This window comes from Haliaeetus leucocephalus, unplaced genomic scaffold, assembly GCF_000737465.1.
Source record: "Haliaeetus leucocephalus isolate CR32 unplaced genomic scaffold, Haliaeetus_leucocephalus-4.0 Scaffold161, whole genome shotgun sequence".
Taxonomy (NCBI): domain Eukaryota; kingdom Metazoa; phylum Chordata; class Aves; order Accipitriformes; family Accipitridae; genus Haliaeetus; species Haliaeetus leucocephalus.
The window spans coordinates 1,203,789-1,225,396 of NW_010972597.1; the positions used below are offsets into that span (position 1 = coordinate 1,203,789).

General features: G+C 47.7%; 1 protein-coding gene across 1 annotated transcript; it reads right to left on the reverse strand.

Annotated features, from left to right (window-relative positions):
* Positions 1–1,964: 1,964 nt before the first annotated feature.
* On the reverse strand, positions 1,965–21,554 carry PIDD1 (p53-induced death domain protein 1). The gene is made up of 17 exons (XM_010562562.1): positions 21,232–21,554; positions 20,362–20,557; positions 18,251–18,622; positions 16,093–16,506; positions 15,179–15,382; positions 14,259–14,313; positions 13,853–14,054; positions 13,050–13,178; positions 12,552–12,731; positions 11,765–11,912; positions 10,602–10,737; positions 10,219–10,369; positions 8,537–8,660; positions 7,386–7,504; positions 6,851–6,958; positions 5,679–5,884; positions 1,965–4,950 (listed from the first exon to the last, which is right to left on the reverse strand). Exons 3-17 carry the CDS (start codon positions 18,513–18,515, stop codon positions 4,713–4,715), a joined length of 2,679 nt encoding a protein of 892 aa, XP_010560864.1. The 5' UTR covers positions 18,516–18,622; positions 20,362–20,557; positions 21,232–21,554; the 3' UTR covers positions 1,965–4,712.
* Positions 21,555–21,608: the final 54 nt, after the last annotated feature.

The following is a 21,608-nucleotide window of genomic DNA, read 5'->3' on the forward strand; positions in this document are numbered from 1 at the left end:
TCCCACCGATTTAACCAATTACTTTCTGAACACAGCATTTACATTTTGGCCTCAAACATCTCACAGCAATGAGTCAGCATTAGAACGATGCACAGTGAGGAAAAAAGTACCTCCTTTTGCTTATTTGCAGGTGATGTTGGATTATTTAATTTGGTGCCACCTAGTTGACAAACAGTGGATGGCAATCATCTATTCACAGCCTTCATCATTTCCCAGGTGTAATACTCTGCTGTAAAAAGAATTAAAAATACTCTGTAGTACTCGTCTCTGAGCATCCTTTTTGCCCCTTGTACATTTTCCAGATCCACTATCTCCTGTCTGGAAAAGACGAGAACTGCACGAGTGTTCAATGAGCAAACCAAGCAGAAGGATCTTAGCCCCAGCCTCCCAAAGCAACCTCTGCATGGGTTCAACCTACAGACCTACTGCAAGGCAGGCAGGGTAGAGGCTAAATTCTCCATTGTCATGGTTTCTACCTGGTTTCTACCTTTCCCAGTCACTGAGTCCCTTCAAGGTGGCTGAGAACTTGAACAAGCATCAAACTCTTCCTGTGGATTTTCAAGCCACACAGATTTACAGAAAAAATAGTGCTTTAAGAACATACAGTTCATTTCTGCAGTGTTCAGGAAATGGACACGTGCTTAGTTGTAGCAAAGGCTGTTTTCTTCATTTTAACAACATATAACTGATAAGCACGGTGGACTCACTTCAAGGCAGGGGCTCTGGGGCTGGGGCTCTGATGCACCAGTGTCTGAAAACCAGCCCTCCACCCTTCCCAGTGAAAGCTACTCTTGGCTTTAAAGGCTGAAAACTTGCTGTGATCCTCCTTTTGGGGGAAAACAGTGAATTTAAGGACCACCAGATTTCCCTTCCCTTTTAAAAGCAACAGCAGCATGACGCTGTCGAGTATGGACACTGTAGGGTACCAAAGAGCAGGAAATCTTATCAATTGGCAGGGTATCTTCTAATGCTCCCTCAGTTTTCTATCAAGCTCAGTAGGTTCATGGCTGAACCATCCAGTCCTCAACACACCACAGGTATGTCCTTTCCCTGATCAGAGCAATCCTATGGATGTGCTGAATTTTACGGTATTGTTGTCTGGCCACAGCAGGCAAACTGAGCACAGCTCCTGTGGGCTCCCTCCCACCTTCCTATTTCCTTCAGGTCTTTTACTGGGAATTATACAGCATTTTACTGCCTGGACCGTGTAAACAGTTTAACCCCCTGCAGGATATAGTCAGGCTGTGCCTTGTGTTTTTTATAGAATTAATAAACTGATTTCAGCTTTGCCCGGGCTTTCATTTCTCAGTAATTTCTTTTATTAAGGGGCTGGAAGCATCTTGCCTGAATTTGTCTCCTGGCAGCTAGAGGACTGCTGTGGTTAGCAGAACCTGGAAGTGGAGGATGGTATGTGGGAAACACACTGTTCACCTCCCAGGACCACTTGGTCATTCTGTTGGAGATCTGCAAGTTTGTGATGTAGAAAAGGGTTTAATTATGAGAGTTAAAGAGGTACAGATGTTACAGTCACAAAAGGAAAAGAAAAAATGTTCCCGCTCCCGAACAATTTCCCTTTAATTTTGAATTTTTTTGTAAGCAGGCTTTTCCTGGTTGAAATTTATTTGGGGGAATTTTGGACACATCAAGATTGTGCACAGTAAAAACCACAAAATCTTCCAGATCATCAGTAGGACACTGTAAGGTGCCTACTAGCCACCAGGAAAAGCCAGATAGCTGGAAAGGGACTACTCCAGTATGTGATGAATTCATGAAAGAAGCCAGAAAGGAAAGCAATCTTTTGATTCAAAAGATGAATGCCATGTTGGTTTTTCTTTGCTGCTTCAACCATCTACTGCAGCTGTAATCAGCATTTCCTGGCCATAGCAACTACAGGCTTCCAAAGGAGTTACTGTGCCTCGAAGAGATTATTGATAAAGATAACACACCTGAAAATAACATGCTTTCTGTTGACTCTCATCCAGCTTAAATATTTGCTGCCAAGTCAGCTGAAGGAAAGAAGGTCGGTTGCTCTGATTTCCTGCTAGCACCTCCATATCCTCAGCTGGGTGCTTGCTTCGGTGTCACTGCAAGGAGAAAACCAGGTGCCAGCAAGGCAGCCCAGCCCAGCAGCTGCCACTCAGCAGTGAAAGACTGGAGATAACAATACTTGTCTGGGGTAGTTACTTTACTTTCCTTAAGTTATCGGCCCAAATCCTGAAGAGCTGTTCTACTGATAATACTGTCTAGGGTTTGGTACCTCCTATCGCCTAGCCTGGTTGTAGCCCATACCTAGAGTAACCTAAACACCTAGCACTAACGTCCCTCTCTCCTAGCCCAATCTATCTGTTGTCTGGAAGAGCTGTAGCTCTGCCGATGCCTGGATGAGCCCTCCATAGAGTCCAGCCTACCCACCCCTTATTTTGGCATTGCCTAACAACTCAGCTGTTGCCTGGCCATCACAAACGGAAAGCTACATGCAGCCTAGCTTCATCCCGCTGTAGCTGTGGATGCTACCTTATGCTACCTGTAGACGTCCTCAGCATAGCTTTGCCTAGCCAAAAGCCTCCTGCACCTTCACTGGAGGCCAGGCTAAACCTACACACTGTCCCCTCTAGACTAGCCTTGTTGCTTCCTAGACCCTAGTCATATGCTCAGCTAGTCAAACCCATGCCCCAAATGTTGTGTTTCCAGGCTTAGCCCCACTGCAGCCAAGCCAAGCTACAGGGATACCACTAACTCAGCTGCAGTCTGTCCTGCTCTTTGCAGCTAGTGGTACCCAAACAAGAGCTCTTCTCCCATTTCTGTGCAGCACAGCCAAGCTCACTCATGTCTTTCTGCCAGCAAGTTTAAAGGGACCTGGCTCTGTCTAATACCTCGAGGTATTTATGGATTAGCAGACCATGCTGTGAAACAGTTCTTATTTTATTCCCAGTGAGAGCAATATGCCCAAATGCATCTCTCCAAAACTGGAGGAAAGAACAAATACCTTGTTGGCATACATCAAAATTACAGACAAGAACATATGACACAGACTACCAGAGAAAACGTACACTCAAAGAGAACTGCTGACTTGAACACAACATGAGACCTGAGGGGCACCATGGCCTAAGAAATCAGAGCTGAGGAAGTCCCTAGGCCCAAGGTGACAACTCAAGTCTGCAAGTCCTTGTCCAGTGCTCTGGACCAGATGCTAATCACTCCATGGCCTGAGATGTTAGACTGGCCTTAAAAAAAAAAAAAAAGCAGAACGATTTTATGCCCTCTTTGAATAGTACTGATGGCAGGTCTGAAACACAGCATCAGGGAAACCACTGATGATTCTTCACGGGGGGGAAGAAGACACCAGGATTTCTCAGACCTGTGGCTGCAGGTTGACTTTGGGTGTTGCAACCTGGCATTTTTATACAGACTTTCATTTTTCAGACTGAGAATAGCCCTTTAAATATTGCTTAGAGAGTTATGCTGAATCCAAACCTGTCTTGAAAGAATTGAATTTACGTAGATGACAGTATTCTTTCAAAAAGCTTGCATGAAATTTCCCACTGTCATTAGTGGATTGAGGCCCTTTATGAGATGGGGAACAGGAAGAGAAGGGCACCTCAGTACTCAACGGCTGAGCAGTTAAAAAGCAATAAACACTTCCAGCCTTATACATGATGTTCAGACTGCAAAACTGGGAGGTTAGCTCAGCACAGTTCACGCCAATCCCACAAGTGCCTATTTCACAGCTGGTCAGACCAGTTTTTAAAATGCAAATTTAATACATGCTTTTCACCAAACTTCATGAGGGGTCACACCTTCACCACTACGCAGGCATATTTCACTGGAGGATGTGAGGAATATCCCTTTGAAACTGCAAGGGAAATTTTACTTTCAAATTAGAGTCTCTCCCAGAACAGCAAGGTTATGGATTTTTACTTATTTGTAAAATAAAACTGGAACTCTGTCAAAGACCAGCAGCACGTAGGTGTCATCTAAAAAGCCTGGCAGGTGCAGCAGCCTAGGGACAATGTGAAATTTTATTTGTTCCAAAATAGCTTTTGGAGCAAAACCAAAAAACAACAGCAATTTTGCTAGAAATTAGTTTCTTCTCTTTTCCCCACCAATACTTAGGTTTTGTTTTGGGCTTGAGGGAACTGGAAGAGATTTGGCAGAAAACAGAAAACATTTTCGTGGGGAATACTGTTCACATTTTCATGTGAGCAAAACACATGATTAACAGAAATAGCTGAACAGTCCCCACCGCACCATAGGCCTTCATAACACGAATGCACCTCCGCTTTCCCATCAAGCACTGGAGCACAGACAGACCCAAATGCTCACACCCAGTGTTTCCAGCAGAACACAGTTTCAGGAATAAGTTATAAATAAATATACATAACATGAGTATTAATTCATTAAAGGCTACTTTAGCCACTACTCAACTGACAGACACTTCAGTCTCTGAATTTCTCCACGTTTCTGAAAGCTAAAGCTCAAGGTCAAGAACTGGAAGTACAGAAAAGGCTCATAAATACACTCTAAACTGCCTGGGATTGGCAGAAGTGGCATGTGAGTACAGACCCAAGAGAGCTCAGTAGTCTGCTCACAGGTAAATCAATGCCCAGCTCCTTGGGAAGACACTGGCCCTTGAGGTGGGAGCAGTCCCAAGACATTGTCACTCCGGGTACACAGAGGGAACCCATATGAAACCCAGTTCTTTCTGCTAGGTGCTACATCATAGCTATTGCAGAGTCCTCAGTGCTGCTCTCCTGCTCCAAGCCCACCCGGCGGATGGACTCCCTGTATTTCTGCCGTCCCAGCTCAATGATGGTTTCGACCTCATCAGCGATGTCCTCGCGGCCGCTCTCTTTCATGGCTGTAATCAACTTGTTCACACAGTCAGGATCCTCCGAGTTTTGCTGAGCCCATGAGAAAAGCATGTCCAGGATCTGCTTATCAAGGTCCTCTCTGAAGAAAGGGGGAAGCACGGAAGTAACCAACACACTCTCCTGACTGGCAACCCAAAGAGGCCTTACCTGAGTCCCAGCCCATGACTGGAGCCCCAGAGAAGCCATCCAGACACACAAAGCACTCAGTGGGCCTGCCTTTTCCCCACCCATCATGCAGGAGTTGCAGTTCCCGCACTAAAATCTCTCTAGAAAATTTTTTCCTAATGAAAATATCAAATTAAAGCATTCTGCTTTTGAATGTAAATTCCCCACAGGAACAGTACTTTGGTCATAACAAGTCTCATTCTTTCCTACTGCGCTGGCTTTTTGGTCAGACTGCATGTCGCATGATGTGCCACAAGCTCTATTTGAATAAAGATGATATTCACAATTAATGCCATAGACCACTGCTCATTGTCAGAGATGGAGTCTGGCCAGGAATCCAGATCACAGAACAAAACAGGAATGTGACTCATCTGAACTACAAAGTTCATCAGGTTTGTTATTTCCCAATTTTGTTTTTCAAACATAAAGCTTTGTTTTATAACAGCAAGAGAAAATAATCAGTTTTCCATAAAAGAAGGTAAAGTTTTGAGAAGAGCCATTAGTCAACCCACCTTTAATCCAGTGAAACAATTTCAGTGGGAAAACTTTTAACCAGCTAAGCATTAATTTATACTCTTACACTGCAGATAGATAGATAGATAGATATAATGCATCACTGTTGATCACTGTGTCCTATCTTACCTGTTATTGTATCCTATGCGCTCAATCTGCTGATAGGTCAAGCCCAGGTTCAGACCGATGGTCTGCCAGTCAGCTCCCATGCGCCTGGCAATGCTCAGCAAGTTTGCCTGTGTCAGGTAGCCAGTCTCCACGTTGCCCAGGTTCAAGGGAGGGAAGGAGAAGCCATTCAGGGGACCAGGGTTCTCAGCCCAGCGGGGTTTCAATCGCTGGGTCACAGAAGAGAGAAAGAGAACATGCTAAACAAATTGTTTTTGTAGAGGACAGTGTCTGGCCATTCAGTCTCTACACTGAAACTTCCTTCCTCCTTCTGGGGAGGAAGGAAAATCTTGGGGCTGAAGAGTCAGGCTGTAAGAAGCAAGGAGCACTCACACTGGCAATGACCAGCAATGCTCACTGCCTCTGAAAAATATCAAATCATAGTGTTCACAGTCATAGCTCACACTGGAAATTTCCTTTCTTGTCTTTACAGAGCATTTTTCAATGAACCATCTCCTCAAAGCATATTTACCTCACTGGTAAGAGAGCACTTAATCTAGATTTGTAATTGAGGTTGCATGTTCCAGAAAGGGATGTGAAATCATGGCACGTGATCTCAAGGGAAGCATTCAGCCTACAGAGGTATTTATTGTTTTAAGCTTCTCAAAAATCAATTAAATTCCGAAAGCAAAAGTTGCATTTCTCACTGTAACATACAGCCAAGCCTTTAAAGGCCAGTGGCTCACACCAGAATACTTATACTCAATGCCTGTATTCAAACCCAGCCTAATTACCTCATCCTAGACCTTTCTTTTTTCCTGCTGCATGAGCTGTGTGACTAAGAAATTTATAAACAAAACAGACGCTTCCCTTAATTACAGCAAGCTTCCTCCTGTCCTACATCCCTCATTCATTCAAAGGATCCACTCTCTCTGATCACCCATTCAACAAGCCTGTGCTCGACAGGCAAGATGAGTGGGAGAGATGGAGACCACTCCCAGCTATTGTGCTTCTCTTTTCAGAAGAGCTAGCTCATGGTGAGTAGGAAATCTCCATCATGACATGGTTGGGCAGCCATTTGCTGCAGTCAGTCATTGCATCTGTTTTCATGGAGGAAGACAAAATTAGCTGAGCAGGAAAGGCTGTGCTCTTACCCCATCTAGATTAATTTTTCTGTAGTAGACAAAACAACTCACAGGCAGTTTGATGGGCAGAGTAGCGAGCCAGAGGGAGTCTGGTCCTTTCCTCCTCCTGCTGGCATCTTCGGGGATGCTCTCAGGAACTGCCCCTCGGTAGAAAGAGACCTTTGCAAACAGAAAGCATGCAGTGAGGCTCAGATTCAAGCACAGTGGCCAAGCCTGTTTGCACCATGTCTTTTCTGCCTGGGAAAGAATGAATTCAGCATTTCTCACCTATCCTCAGTCCATAAATATGGCCTCCCAATTAAGTGCAACTTGGGAGAAGCACTTAGGTTCTGCCATAAAGGCTGGACTTACTGCCAACACCCCAAGAGTTAATGGCAGTAATGTAAGTCAGAGAGCTAAGTGATCAGTGATCCTTCCAGACTAGTGTTCTTGTTTATTCAGGGTTTAGTCAGTGAAATGCAAAGCCAAGGGAAAGAGGGAAGGAAAAGAGTCATGCTCAGCGCTCAGAGATTATTATGAGGAGCACTGTAAAAGTGATGATGATGATGAAGGAGGAAACAAAAAGTCAGTGTAACTGGTTGCTCACCTGGCCTTTTACAGCTTGGCCTTTCCTGTCTACAGGGGAGGTCACGTAGATTTCCTTCATGTTCTTCAAGTGGGAGTAAAAAATAAACAAGAGACGTCCATCCACACAGTCAGGGCGATCTGTGCAGAGAAGCAGCAAACACTCAACTTGTGCAGAAAAGCGTGCAGCCTTCCAAGCATGGCCTACAGCCCATCACCCACTAGCAGCCTCCATACTACTATCTAGCTACTATCTACTCCTTCTACTCGTGCCTGAAAGAATTGTAATCCCCACTTCCTCACTGGGCGATACACAAAACACTGGCTGTGGAGAAAGCATGTCCTACAGGTGAAAAAGGAGTATGGCCACAAGGTGGAGATGAAGTTCAAGAACGGAAGCCAAGGCAGGCCAAGACATTCAGATGGAGTCAAGTCCATCCTTGGCACTTGCCTCCCATTCTTGGTCCATTCTACCCCTTGGAAGGTAGAATCAGCTGCAATAGCATCCTGTAATGCACAAAAATAGGTCATCTATCTCTTCACCATTTCTGCAGTGGGCGCAGAAATAAGAATAGAGCTAAAGGGAAAAAATATAATCAGGCACAACATTCATATATTTAATTATCTAGAAATTAAGTTAGAGTCCAGCCTAAATCAGGACAGAGGGACAGACTCTGGCCTCATGAACTCCACTGAATGACCAGTGCCCTTTATTATTCTTCATATTGTTGTGCTTAATTTACACCAATAAAACTGAGCTGTATGTTCAGGTTTTGCAGAAAATGGCTCAGTTTGCAGCTGTAACAGGTCCAGACACATTGGGGCATAAAACATTTCAGTGTGGTATCTAAGATGCCAGGAAAAGGGCATTGCTGGCTGCAGAACCAGATCAGTCATAAAATAAACACACTTGGCTATTGCCCTCTGCAGGCTACAACAGCATGAGAGGAAATGAAAGCCTGCAAACAGCACTTTCATAGGGAAAAGTAGACACAAATGTTGGGTGACCAGAGAATGTGCCAAGTTCAATGTCCATGGGTTAGCTGCTGTGAGTAGTGGGTGAGCTGGAGACAGAGAGGCATGCCATGGAGGAGTACAGCCCCCAGCAGAAACATGCCTAGGGATAGAGAAGCACAGGAGGTAGGAGCAGAAAGAAGTCCAGTACTACCATACCCATATCAATGCAGATGCCTCGCTCAAAAGCTGCAAAAAATTGCTCTCCCTCAAACATCTCCACCATGTCGGATGGTTCAGGTCCTCGATAGCGGTCCTGCAGCTTCTTCAGCACTGGGTCCACCTGACAAGGATGACAACACAGGACCCCGTGTTTGGTCTGAAGCACGTCTGTCCGGCGACCCATGTTCCTACACCCATGATGTTCCTCTCACTCACCTTCAACAAGGGAAGTACATTTTACACAGAAAGGATGTAAACAAATGAACAAACACCCACCCCCTCCTATCTCAGGTACATTCACTACAGACAAGAAAGTGGTGCTCTGAGTTTTGTGGCCTCCCTATTTCTCTTTTCAAGTAAAAAGCAGAAAAGCCTATGTGGACTAACAAAGATAGGCCATCCCAAAGCTTTCATTAAAAAAGCATTTTCAGCAATGTTTCTATCCTTTTAACAGGTCAACAACCTTCAAAGACAGGGAGCGATTTACTTCCTACCTTATCCCCCTCACAGTATGCCATTAAAAGACATTTTCTCTGCAAAAAGCCACATGCTACAATAGCACACAGCTGAGGACACCAGAAAGCTCATTTTGGCTTTGCAGCCTGTGATCACACTGTCAGACCTGGGGTCTCAGAGGCAGTGCAAGAGTCAGCCTAGAGCCGAGGTGTCTATTCTTCTTTCTATTTGTAACTATAAACCTTCTCTCTCACCCCATGACCATCCCTGGCAGGAATACAGACACCCCCAAACCCCGATCTCACTGTGAGTGCCACTGCTGCCTCCTCTGGAAACAATTTTAGCCCAGAACCCAAGATATAAAGAATCCTTACAGATGTTTATGCCCACAGGTCATTTCAATACAGGAGAAAAAACAACAAAAAAAAAGGAGCAACCAGACCAGAGGATTATGCAGAGAGTTGGATATGCAACCCAGTTCTGGCAGTCTGACAAAATAACCCTCACCTCACTGAGCTGCACTGTCTGTCAAGGTATGTGCTCTATAAACACAGATGCACACTTACTTTGCTATCACCTGAAGCAACACAGCTGAGGGCTGATACCCCTAGGGCAGAGGCAGCAGAAGAGAAGGCATGAATGCTTCCCATCTCCTTCCATACAAAGTCAGCCAGGTTAGCTCAAACTAATAGCATAAACTAACCTCTTGTTGCACTGAAACAGATTAAGGAGGAGTCATATGTTCTGTTCCACTGCTTGAACTCTAAACAGCAAGGAACTTTGGGAAGAGTACCATTTCTAACCACTCCAGCTGAAACCAAAGCAGTGCTTCTGCCCACACTACTAGCCCACAGCATACAAGTGACATGTTAACTTTAATATCTTTGACTGAAATTTAAGCCAACATGTTTTGCCTAATGTTCACTGGACGTGAACAGCACACACATGGCCAGTTACTGTGGCTCAGCTGATTTTAGCAGCCCAGTCCTCAAGGTTCACAGGGCAGGAAATCACTGCATAGCATCCACTGCTGCATAGAATTTTTCCTTCTTCCCCCAGCTCCCAGTGAGCTGGTGTCACACTACCAACACAGTGTGGTGACAGCATACCCCAGCCATGACCCTGAGGCAGTGAACAGGACCATTTGGTGCACTGCTGCCCTTACATCCTACAAAGGGAGGCCCAGGAAGCTCAGGAGCAAGGCAATGCAACCCAGATCAGACCTTGTGCTTGGGGACACACTGTAGCAGGACTTGCTCGGGGTCCTTCTTCCTCTGCAGAGCAATGAAGTTCACCTGGTACATACGCAGCCGCTCATAGACTTTCTTGGCAATGCCTCCAATGTAGGTCTTGGTGGTGTACCACAGCCAGTACCTGGCAGACAAGGAATTAAGAAAAAGGAGGGATCCTGCCTAGGAAGAGAAGCCAGCATCACACCCACAAGACTGTAAAAAATGATGGGTAGAGACAAAGTGCTAAGCTGGGCCTGACTTGCAAAGGGCAAAGGGAATAGGTACGGTTAATGGCATGACCCCTTGGTCAGAGTGTGGGAAAAGCAAGGCAGAGGAACATCCCATCTTTTCCTCAGGACTAATCCTGCACTTACCAGGAGAAGTGGGTGACTTCAAACACTGCATAAAGATGGGTGAATTCCAGCACTACCTGACTGGTAATGTCATCCCAGGTTTGGCCCTCCAGGTCACCATGGAGAAGATGCAGCCTTGACCGATCTAAATTTAGCCCTAAAGACAACAACGATCAAGAGATGCTATATCCAGCAGAGGCCTTTATTCATGGCTTTACAAACCCAGCCACAGTTTTGAAAGATCCACTTTTTAAAAGCACCAAATTAAGGCTCATGGCCTTCTCTTCAGGATCCAGGACTGAACTTTGGTCAAAGAGCAGCAATAAAAAGAGGAGGCTACCCCAATGCTTCCAGGACATTCTGGCAGAATATGCAGACTTAAACCTATAGTGTGCTGATTTCCATGAACAGCTTCATTAGACAATTCCCATCACCAGTATCTAGAGTTATTAATTAAGTTCTATCTCTTTCTAAACATACATCCCACAGACTTTTCAATCCTGTTGCACTTCAGACATACAAATACCTGGTAGTGTTACAATGAAGGCTAAGCCACGCCCAAAAATATTGTACTTCTTCACAAGCAAGCCAGGAAAGGTCAAAGAAAATAGGAATTAGGAGACACAGGGTACTCAGCATGCAAATAGAGGAATCCCTGGCAAGGCTGAGGCTGTTTATAGCAGTATTCAGAGTGGGAGATGGCTTACTGTATGACTGTACACTTTGAACTGCAGTGGGTCACCACCTGATTTGTGAGCAAGGAATAGAGAAGGCAGACCCCTGGAGGCAGCATCTTCATTACCTGCTTCAAGCTATTCCTAATCATGAATCAAAGCCTTTTTACAAAGCATCTCCTCAGTTGGCAGGAGTGCCTCTCCAACCTGTCATGCCAAACCCAGCAGTCTAAATACACATGCAGTTCGGCAGAGAAATCCATTTGCCAAGGCCATTCTCCCAGCTTGTGCTGTTGGTCTGTGAAGCTCAGCACTGGTCTGCTGGACCTGAACTACCTTCAGCTCACACCACCCCGCACCACCACTCACTCAGCAGACATACCTTGCTGTTCCTCCAGGAAAAGCAGCAAGCTTTATTATTAACAGGAGAGGCACACAAAACTCCCAGCTTGCCATTCATGGTTTTCCACATATGGTGCTTCTCTTTGCCAATTTTGGGAATAAACTGACCTGTGACCCCAGGTGGGAGGGGCAGCTGAATTCTCACTGGCCTGAGAAAATCCACCAGGGAGTCCTGGGAGAGGCAGAGCAGGGGACTGGCTCTGCACCCTGCATCGGCCGTGATTTCCTCTATCTCTTCTGCAGAGACTGACAGCACCTGGGCGTGGAAGACAGCATGGTGAGCGGAGCAGCCAGGCACCCAAATTCCTGCATCACTCACTAGGTTCCCTCAGCACCCAGCAGGCAAATGCTGCTCCTGAGTCAGGGCCCAGTGAGAAATGGAAGCACAGTGAACTTTGGCTGAAGTCTGCTCTAATACTGGTGTCAACCTGGCAAGCTGGGACAGACCAAGGTATTACAATAGCATTTAGCACTATCTAGCAACTCTACAGAACAATTAATTTTAGTGGGGTGGCCTTAGAATTAGATCCACATAAATAATCCTCCCCAATCTCACTCACTGAGCTGTTCTGCCAGGCTCAGTATGTTTTGCAAGGGAACAAGAGGCAAGATCTCCTTGTATTCCCTTCACAGCAGCCACCTGTTGATCTGCCAGAGGGAGCACTGGCAGATCTGCAAGGAGATCCCTTTCCCACACAGGGCAGCTTGGAGCACAGCCCATTTTGCAGGCAGGGAAGCTAAGGCAGAAGGTGATCTGAGATGGGTCAGCCCATGAAGCATCCATGTCACACACGAATTATCCTAGGGTGGACATCTCACCTTCAGTTCCCCTACTTGGCATGGGACAACAGCTGCAGTAGGGCTTACCAAAGCTTGTTTTTTAAAGCATGCATACCTGCAGCTTGACACTGCGAGTCTCTTCAGTGACTCCAGGAGGAAAGGTCACTTTGATGTTTGGATCCACACTGGAGAAGAGCAATGTCCCCTCTGTTGGCACTTTGCATTCATTTTGCACAAGTCGAGACACAACAAGGAACCAAGAGAAGTGAAGGACACTACAGTGAGCCACATGCTTCTGTAACAGAAGACAGGGAAAAAGAGAACACATATAGGCATATAACGTAATACAATAAAGGCAGGAAAATAAATGCCAGTAACAGCTGAGCAGATGAAAGTACTAGAACAGGGATGAAGCATGGCAGGCTGCAACTCATCAACTTCAGGAGACACACCTCCATGAGAGAGGAAACCTGGAGCTGAAATCCACTACATTTTATAGCAGCTGGTCAAAACACAGCTCACGAGATCTTTCAAACGGGCTCACTCTTGGCTGGGCAAAACCAAAAAGGGGACCAGGAACAACATGTGTCACTGGTCATTCTGATCTGCTTACTTTTGATTTTCTCTTCTGCTCCACTCTTGTTCTCAGATCACTCCAGCTCTGCCCACTGAAGGTCCGAACTACCACCTCACGCTGGTGAAGGGTTTGAGGGGAGGCATATGGCAGCCACATCTGCACCTCCTGGCAAAAAAGGATTCCCGTGAGACACCAATAGAAAGGACAAAACCAAGCCTAGCTCTGCTCTGTGGCTTCCTGTGCAGACAAGAAGGGAGAGGGTGAAGCACAGCTTGTACGTAGGGAGTGGAGGAGGAGATAGGAACCTGCTGTCCTGCAGCCTCCAGGGGGGTGACAGGAGATGTCAGGTCTGCTATGTAGTGTAATGTCAGGAAAAGTTCAGCAGCTTGTGAGCAGAAAGGGCAAAGCAACTTTTGCAGTGAGTTGCTGTCAGCCATGATGGGGCTGGTGGTGTAAGTACTCACCAGCCTGAACAAAAACCACACAGTTGGACTTTTAGGGAAGGATGTGAACCATTCTCCTTGCAGGCTAAAGCCAAATCCTGGAACAGTACTTACCCTCTGGCACAGGAGGAGGGTTGTGAGTGAGGAAGGTTATAGCTCAGCTCAAGCAGGAGCAGTGGGGAAGGCAAAGGAGCCAAACCAACACAGTGCCAGAGAAGCTGCCTGTGTCCTTTCTGAGTCTTTGCAGTGGGGCTTCTTTGCAAGGCAGTTCTACAGCTACTTAAAAGCAGCAGTGATAGGGGTAGCTGTCTCAAAACTCCCAACACTCTCTCAGAAGACTCTGCTGAGCTATCGCAGAGGCACATTGATCAGGAGGTGGCCTGGATGTGTCCTCACCTGCTGGAATTTGACTCCATGAGGCTGCAGCTCCAGGACTGTACTTAGCAGGACATCATGGTGCCTCAGCTTTACCCACTGAGGATCCGGTGCGAGGGTTCGGAAGTAGATCTGCAGAGGGTCAGAGGCAGTCCCCGGTGGAAAGTAGAAATGGATGCCACAGGCCAGGACCACTTTGCAGCCTTCAGAGGTGACAGTAAAGCTTCCAGAAGAAATGCATGAATGTGTGACACCATGCAATGACTTCGGCCCTCCAAAAATCAACAGTAGAATCTCCTACCTTGTGTTTGACTGGCCTACTGAGGCCATAAGCTCTTATACACACGTGCAATACCCACCATGCACCAATCTTGTCTGGGACCTTGTTACACCACTGTAATATAAACTCTTAATAACAGAGGCTTACCTGTCCTCTCCTGATGCAAGGAAGAGTCTTCGTAGCCCTCCAGCACTGGGTTCATCTGCAGCAATAAGATTTGGGTAGGAGGAGGAGACAGAGGTTACTTAAACCAGGGTAGACAAGAAAGGCTGAACTCGCATTTCAGTTTTGGCTTAATCCTAATCTGACAGAAGTTGCTAACAGAACCCTTCTCACACTGCAGCAGGCTTCAGATCAAGCAGCAGCAGGAGGATGGGAAGAGGCCTAGAGGTCCCAAGACACACTGGAACTGCTGACTGTCCCCCAGGAAAACTCAGAAGCAGGGGGAATTAGAAAATATTTCAATCTACCAACCTTGCAGCTCTCAGGGCCATGTTTCATTGACTGGGGCCACCCCTGGGAATCAGCTCTTGCTCTTCTGAACGTTAGCACCATTGGGAAACCCTGCTCAGATTCCTGCTCATTCATCACCTTCATTTTGGACAAAGAGCTGCTCCTCTGCAGCCTGGGAACCACAGGAAAGCAGGATGTAACTGCACAGCAGAATGACCTCTTATTGCTCTCTGTGCTTCTAGTATAAGCCACCACAGCCTTAGGGCCATGAAGCAAGTCCAAGAACTGGTGCTCACCTCTGCTAAAAAGGCTGGACCCCTTTTAGGGGCCTCTCCTGATCCATTTCCTGTGAATCCCATTTTCACTTCCACTGTAAAACCTTTCCCAACAAGGCCAATTCCAGGGACCACTGAGCCCTTCGGATGGGCCTTGAGCTCATAAAAACAGAACTAGTACTGTCTGTATCTTTACAATGTAATAATTATTCCAGGCAAATAAATACTGATCTGATTCCCCCCTGCTTGTCTTCTCTAATCCAAACCCATCCACACCATGCTGGGCTGAGTGAGGGAACAGCTGGGCAGAACCCACAGGAACAGAAGCCTTGCAATTACCAGCCTGCAGGGATGGCTCAGTTTCTCCTAAGGGATTGCCTTGGAGGCGCACGAATGGCGAGGTCTGGATCTCGGGAGGCACAGTACGGAGGCAATTGTTCTGCAGATCAAGTCTGGACAAGTTGGGCAGGCTGGCAAGTGAGGCAGGGACTGTCACCAGGAGATTGCTGTGGAGATGCAGCCGCCGCAGAGACTTCAAATTGGCTGCAGGTTAGAACAAGAAGTGACCCCCCAACCATGCTGTTAATTGCATTGCACATCAGCTCTAACACCCCTGCCACTCTCTTCATCACGTGTGCACACACACATGATAAGGCAAAAGCACAAGAGCCCAATATCTCTTTAGCTCACAAAATAAAGGGGTCCAGGGAATTAGCGGACAGGCAATGCAGCCTCCTCTGTCCTCTGCTTTTCAGCACCCAGCTATGAGTATGGATGTAAGATGCTTCTGTAACAGCATTAATGACAACCCTGGGCACAAAGTAATACAGGACCCAAGAGCCAGGAAGCTGGGCAGCAGAAGTCAGAGCCTGGTTCCGTGGACTGGTCCACACTGGACAGTGCAATTTCAAGCCCAGATTTGCATCCTATTAAACCCCAGCTCTTCTGGTTCCAGTCCTGGGTGCTACCCAAAACCAGCCAGGGAAGATCCTCAGCTATTGTAAATTGTATTGAAATCTTAGCAGTCTTGCTGATCCACAGAAGCAGAAAGTGTAATCCAGAGAGTAGTTAATGCTCAAAGAGACTGACTGAACCAAGCATGTTTCTTCTGGATATCCCTTCCATTTGGCTGTAACGTAACAGATGGTTTGTGCTAATAACTCTGGGGACAGAGACCAAGGGCCTCAGGGGTCCTAGACTACACCAAAAGCTCGGCAACCCCTTGTCCTTCTTTTCACCTAGAAAATAGTTACCTAAGGAGTCTGGGATGCTCGATAAGCGATTGCCAGATAGATCCAGCTCTGTGCAGTTGCGCAGATTCCCAACTTCTTCTGGGAGGAATTCCAAAGCATTTTCTGAGAGATCCAGGTCCTGCAGCACTGCCAGCTCCCCAATGCTCTGAGGTAAGTCCTTCAGCTGATTTTTCATAGCAGAGAAGAAAGTCAGCTTGCTCAGAGAGCCAAAGTCCTCAGGGAGTGCCACCAGGCTGTTGTGGCTCACCAGGAGCATGCGGAGGCTGGGGAGGTGCAGGATGCAGCTGGGAAAGGTGGAGAGGCTGTTGAAGCTGATATCCAAGTGGGTGAGACACCTCAGGTTCCCAACATCTGGTGGCAAGCTTGTTAGGGAGCCATACTGACATGAACCAAACTCATCCCTGGCATGGCCACCTGGGTGTGGAGAGAAGTGGAGGAAGAGGTCAATATGCTACAGGGATACCTCACCAGCCTCACGTGAGACTCCTTAGCACAAAGACCCAGAAGATGGGGTGTTACTGATCACAATAAGCAGCACTGATTACAAAGTAGTCATAGAGAAGTGGGGTTTCTGCTCCTTGCCTCAGTTTTCTGATCAGTGAAAGGGGTATAATGGTGAAGATCTGTTATGAAACCAAGAGATGCCACAGTCAACCAGTAGAGCTCTGCTAAACACATCTGGAGTTGAAGCTCATAAAGAGCCAGACCACTCCACACATCTACCACCCTTCAGCAGGGTGGCCCATACCCCTCCAAGCCTCCCACTCTCTCTCCCCACCTCTTCCCCACCAGCACCAGTGGCCAACACACAACACTTTATGGACTAAGGAGACATTCCTCACCCTCCAGGCTTTGCCCATGCTGTTGAGGGATGAACAGCCCTGAGGACTGAGATCTTCCCTTGCAAGACTGGAGAGCAAACATGAGGAAAGCAGTGAAAATGTGGAAAAAAAAGCAGGTAATTCAGTGTTGTGTAGGCCAGACAGCACAGAGAGGGAAGGATAAAAGTCCCCCACCCCAGCTTATGACACTTAAACTGGAGAAGGGCTGCACCCACTGAAAGTAAGTTGAGCAAACAAAAGGAAATTCCAAAACTCTCCATTTCTTCATCGTTTCCTACTCTCCCTCCACTGTTGTCTATTTGTATACACATACAGCAGCAGACGCCAAAGATTTTTTATACTGCATAATGGCAAAAAATAAAAACAATCAAACCAACAGACACATGGCACTTTGTACATAAGAAAATCTTAGCAAACTATTTTACAGCATTTCAGGATGCTCAGGGTGTGTTTACATCTCATAAAACAAGCCTGATAAAAGGTACTGCCATTATCGTCACATTGCTAAAGGGGGGAAAGACAAATGAAATTATTCACATGGGAAATCTGTGGCAGATACAGAAACAAACCTCAATCTTTTCAGTTTTTAGCGAGAACCCTGAATTCTGGGCACAAACTCCCCCTTTTTCTCTCATTTCTTTTTAAAATTCCACCTCCCAAAGAGCAAGTGATTCAGTCTGATACAGAAATTATACCATTTGTACTGAGATCCTCCTACAATAAAGAGATGAGAAAGTCAAAGAATGATCTAATATTTATAGGTCTAACAGTTACTACAGCTTGCCAAATTACATGCACACCCTGAGTCATACTTGTGATAAAATGTTGAGCAGCCTCTTCTGGTCTGTCTTGAACTCTGCTAAACCTACGCTCACTGATGCTAAGCAAGGATTAAGCTAGGATTGATTCAGATGGAAATGCAGCAAAGACAGGTCATTATATCCCCAAAAATGAAAGAGGGGCTGAACATTTACCAAAAATCCAACACCTTCCAAAACCCCTGTCCTCGCATAGCTGTGCAAAAAATGCTCTTCTTCTAGAGGATGGCTAAAGAAAATGTTGCAGCATCAACCGAACCAGACTTCAAAAACCTGTCCCTAGGTGGTTGAAGAAACAAAGGAAGGAAGTAAGAGTCTAGAAGCGGTACCTTGCTGAAATCTGCATGCAGCTCTGAGCAAGGCTAAGAACTAAAGCTGTAGTAAGGGGCACTAGAACAAAACAATTCCAAGGGCAGTTTGTCTTACAGGTGTGGAGAGAAGGATAAAAAAAAGACCTGAGCCTAGAAAAGTTGGATGGTGACGGGTCCAGGAATTTACCTTTGAGCACCAGGGATTTCAGGTGCTTCAGATGAGGAAGGATGCCCAGCGTGGTGCCAAGGAGGCGATCGTTGCTGCTGAGTCGGAGGAACTCCACCTGGACCACCTCTCCCCGCCGTCCCTCGAACAGCTGGAGGAACCGGCGGCAGCCGTCAGGATAAACATCCAGGTTCAGCCTGTTGTCTGCAAGGCAGGAGCCAGCGAGCACAGGAGCCCCCGAAGTCCCCTCCCCGCACTTGTCCCCAAGCCCCAGCAGCTCTGCCATCTTCTGCGTCTTGTCGACGGGGTCCAGACATGCTCTGACTTGCCAGGCAGGCAGGCACCAGCAGCACCACGAGGCAGCTGGGATTAGAAGGAGGAGGAAAGATGGCTCTGAAAGAGAACACAAGTGAACGATGAAGGCCTCCTGCCCCAGCCCAGAGTGGATGGAAACAGTTTATAATCACAGCAAGAGGGCAGGAGGGATTACATGTGTGTTACTGAAAGCTTTGTGGGCAGAAAGCACAGAAATGCAGGGTGACGGATGCCATGGAGGCTTCTCCTCCTAGGGAAAACCTCTGAGTTTTCCCTGCCAACATCTTGCCAGGGAATGGAGCAATTACCCACCATCAGAATAAATAGCAATATTAACTATAAAAGATGTAAGTGTAAATGCCTATGCCTTATGCAGATTTCAAAGTGCCTTAGCGGGAAGCTTTACAAGTGGAGGAGAAAACCAGAGCAGGGAGAGCTGAGCCAGGAACAGAGCTCAGAGGCTGCTTGCAGGCTGCGATGGGTCCTCATCAAACCCAGCTGTGAAACCGGGTGCCAATGGGATAAAAGTGAGCGTAGATGAAAATGGGCAAAGGGCAGCAGAGCAAATGTGGCAGGGCCAGGGAGGGGGTTAGAAAAGGCACATCCATGGCACAGGAGCACTGGACTGCACAGTGGAACTGGGGGTCTTCCAGATTTGCCTCCACAGGGATGCTTTAAAACAGCAAACCGGGCATGAAACCATGGTTGGCTAGTTACTAGCTAGTCCTTGTTTCCTCCCCTCACATTACCCTCCACGGATAAAGAGAAAGGGGAAAAGCAGATCACATAGTGCATGCTAAAAAGGATTTAAACCTAAAGGAGCAGAGGTATGAAATTTGAACAAATTACTTATTCCTCTGCCTTCTTAGCTTGAAGAAGCCTTCATCCACCTAGGACTTGCAAAATCAGCCAATATCATCATACCACACTGGTAGTGCAAAGATGAGCAGAGGCACCATGTCTGTTTTCATACCAGTAGTCACATTCTTCCAAGTTGCCCATTTCCTGCTCTTTCCACTTCCTTTATCTTTTGCAACTCCTCCTGAGCCTGGCAATTAAACTAACTTATGGTGTGAATATCAGGAGCTCTTTTTAAACCGTGCCATGGATCAAATAGGTGAATAGAAGTTTCTTCTGAGTGAGTGACACAGAACCACAAAAAACTTGTAACGGCTTAAATGTCCGAGGCCAGCAGAAGCAAGCTAATGCCCCTGCAACACCCTGAGGAGCAGTGCTTTTTACTGTTAACCTGTGGGACATGGCAGCACTGATGTTCCCAAGGCACAGTCTGGGGGGGAGGCATCACACCCGGCTCCCTGGAAGAGCAGAAACCTTACAGACACATAAGGACAGGAAGAAAAAGGTAAATGGAAACTGCTGCTGCTTCAGTAAAAAGCTGTACACAACATATACACAGCTCTCTTACAGATACGCATAAGCAAAAAGACCATCTGCTATAGCTTTGTAAAGCTATTGATGATGAAGCAACCAGAGGGCAGCTCTGAACTGGCCAGCCTGGAGAGGCTCGGAGACCAAAAATGCAGCCTCAGGCCTGCGTAGAGGACACGGGCAGGCACCCTTGTGCACAGGCCCACACACGTGCACATACACACACACACACTCGCGCCGGGCTGTCCTCACCTGCCCTGCCGCCAGCTCCTGCAGCCCCAGGCCCCCATTACCATACACCTCACAGGGCCCCCGAGCCGAGGCGCAGCCCACGGGGACCATCCCCCGCAGGACCTACGGCCGAGCAGCCAGGCCACACGCAGGGTGCCCCACTGAGCACGGCCACGCTTGTCTCACCCCCTCCGTACCCAGTCCCTGGCAGACAAAACCTGGGTCCCGAAAGCCCGGCTGTGGTCGGTCTGGTTAAGCTCAGCCCAGCACAGCTTGGCTCAGCTCAGGCACTTCCTGCAAAGTTTGCAGGCGAGCAGGCTGCCGGGGCGGGACGGGCAGGAGGAGGTGCCAGATGCAGCAGGCGGCTCTGAGGAACCAGGCCCAGGCATCCTGCTGTGAAGAAAATGTCACAAAATTAGGTTTTCCTAACACCGCCACAGCCTCAGCACCCCAGCTGGTCCTGGTGCAGCTCCCCTGGCCTCAAACATGAGCTCAGGCTGCAGGGAACAGGAGGCATGGCCAGCTTCTGGTGTTGTGCTCAGTCGCTTCAAATTCAGGGATAGAAACGTAGCAGGAGTGGGGGCTGCAAGCCTGGAAGGGCACAGGGCTGGGTGCTGCAGAGCCAGTCCTCAGTCCGCCCAGAGCCACGGGGCTCTGTCACTGCTGGGCCTTTGCTGCCCTGTGCACTCCGGGAGGGCACCTGCCTTCCACTAGCTGTCTGGCAGTGAGGGATGCCATTTGGTCTAACACTGTGTCCTGGTGAGGCCCCACAGCATTTGTGCTGCTCTCCATTTCGCTCAGAGGGGCAAAGCCGGGTTTTTCTGTAACGGCAAGTTTCCAGCTGGCGCCTTGATACCGTGGCAGGGCACTGCTGCCATGTAAATGCCCTGGGAGAAGTGCCCCGTGCTTAAAGCTGAACACAAGCTGCACAGCACCGTGAGGGAAATCTCTCTTCCCACAGGGAGTAAGCACTAACTTCTCTGAAGCACTTCCTCAATTACAAAACTGGGAGCCTGGTTGTTCTCTGGCAGCACCAGAGTTACCAGAGATGCGGAGAGTGCTCTCACCTGCACAGGGGATTTCTAGGGAGCCTCCAGGGTGACAAGCCAGGGTCAGGCAAAGCCTCCTCACAGCCCTGCTGCTGCAGTGGTTCTGGTTTATTTGGGTCCAGTGGATTTTGCCACAATATTAACTTTCCACCTTTATTCATTTCCCTAATCCGGAAAGAAATCAAGCAACCCAAGCACAGGCGGTAACTCTCGTAATCTCGCGGCAAGACCTTATAGCAGGACTACTAACTCCCGGCCTCCCTGGAACAAGAGGGCAGGCGGCCCGCTCCCTCCTGCGGAGAGCTTCTCCTCAGCGGAGGGGCCTGCGCTTCCCGGGAGACCATGGCTGCGCCCACCCCGCCAGGGCAGGGCAGGGCAGGGCGGCTGGCGTCGCC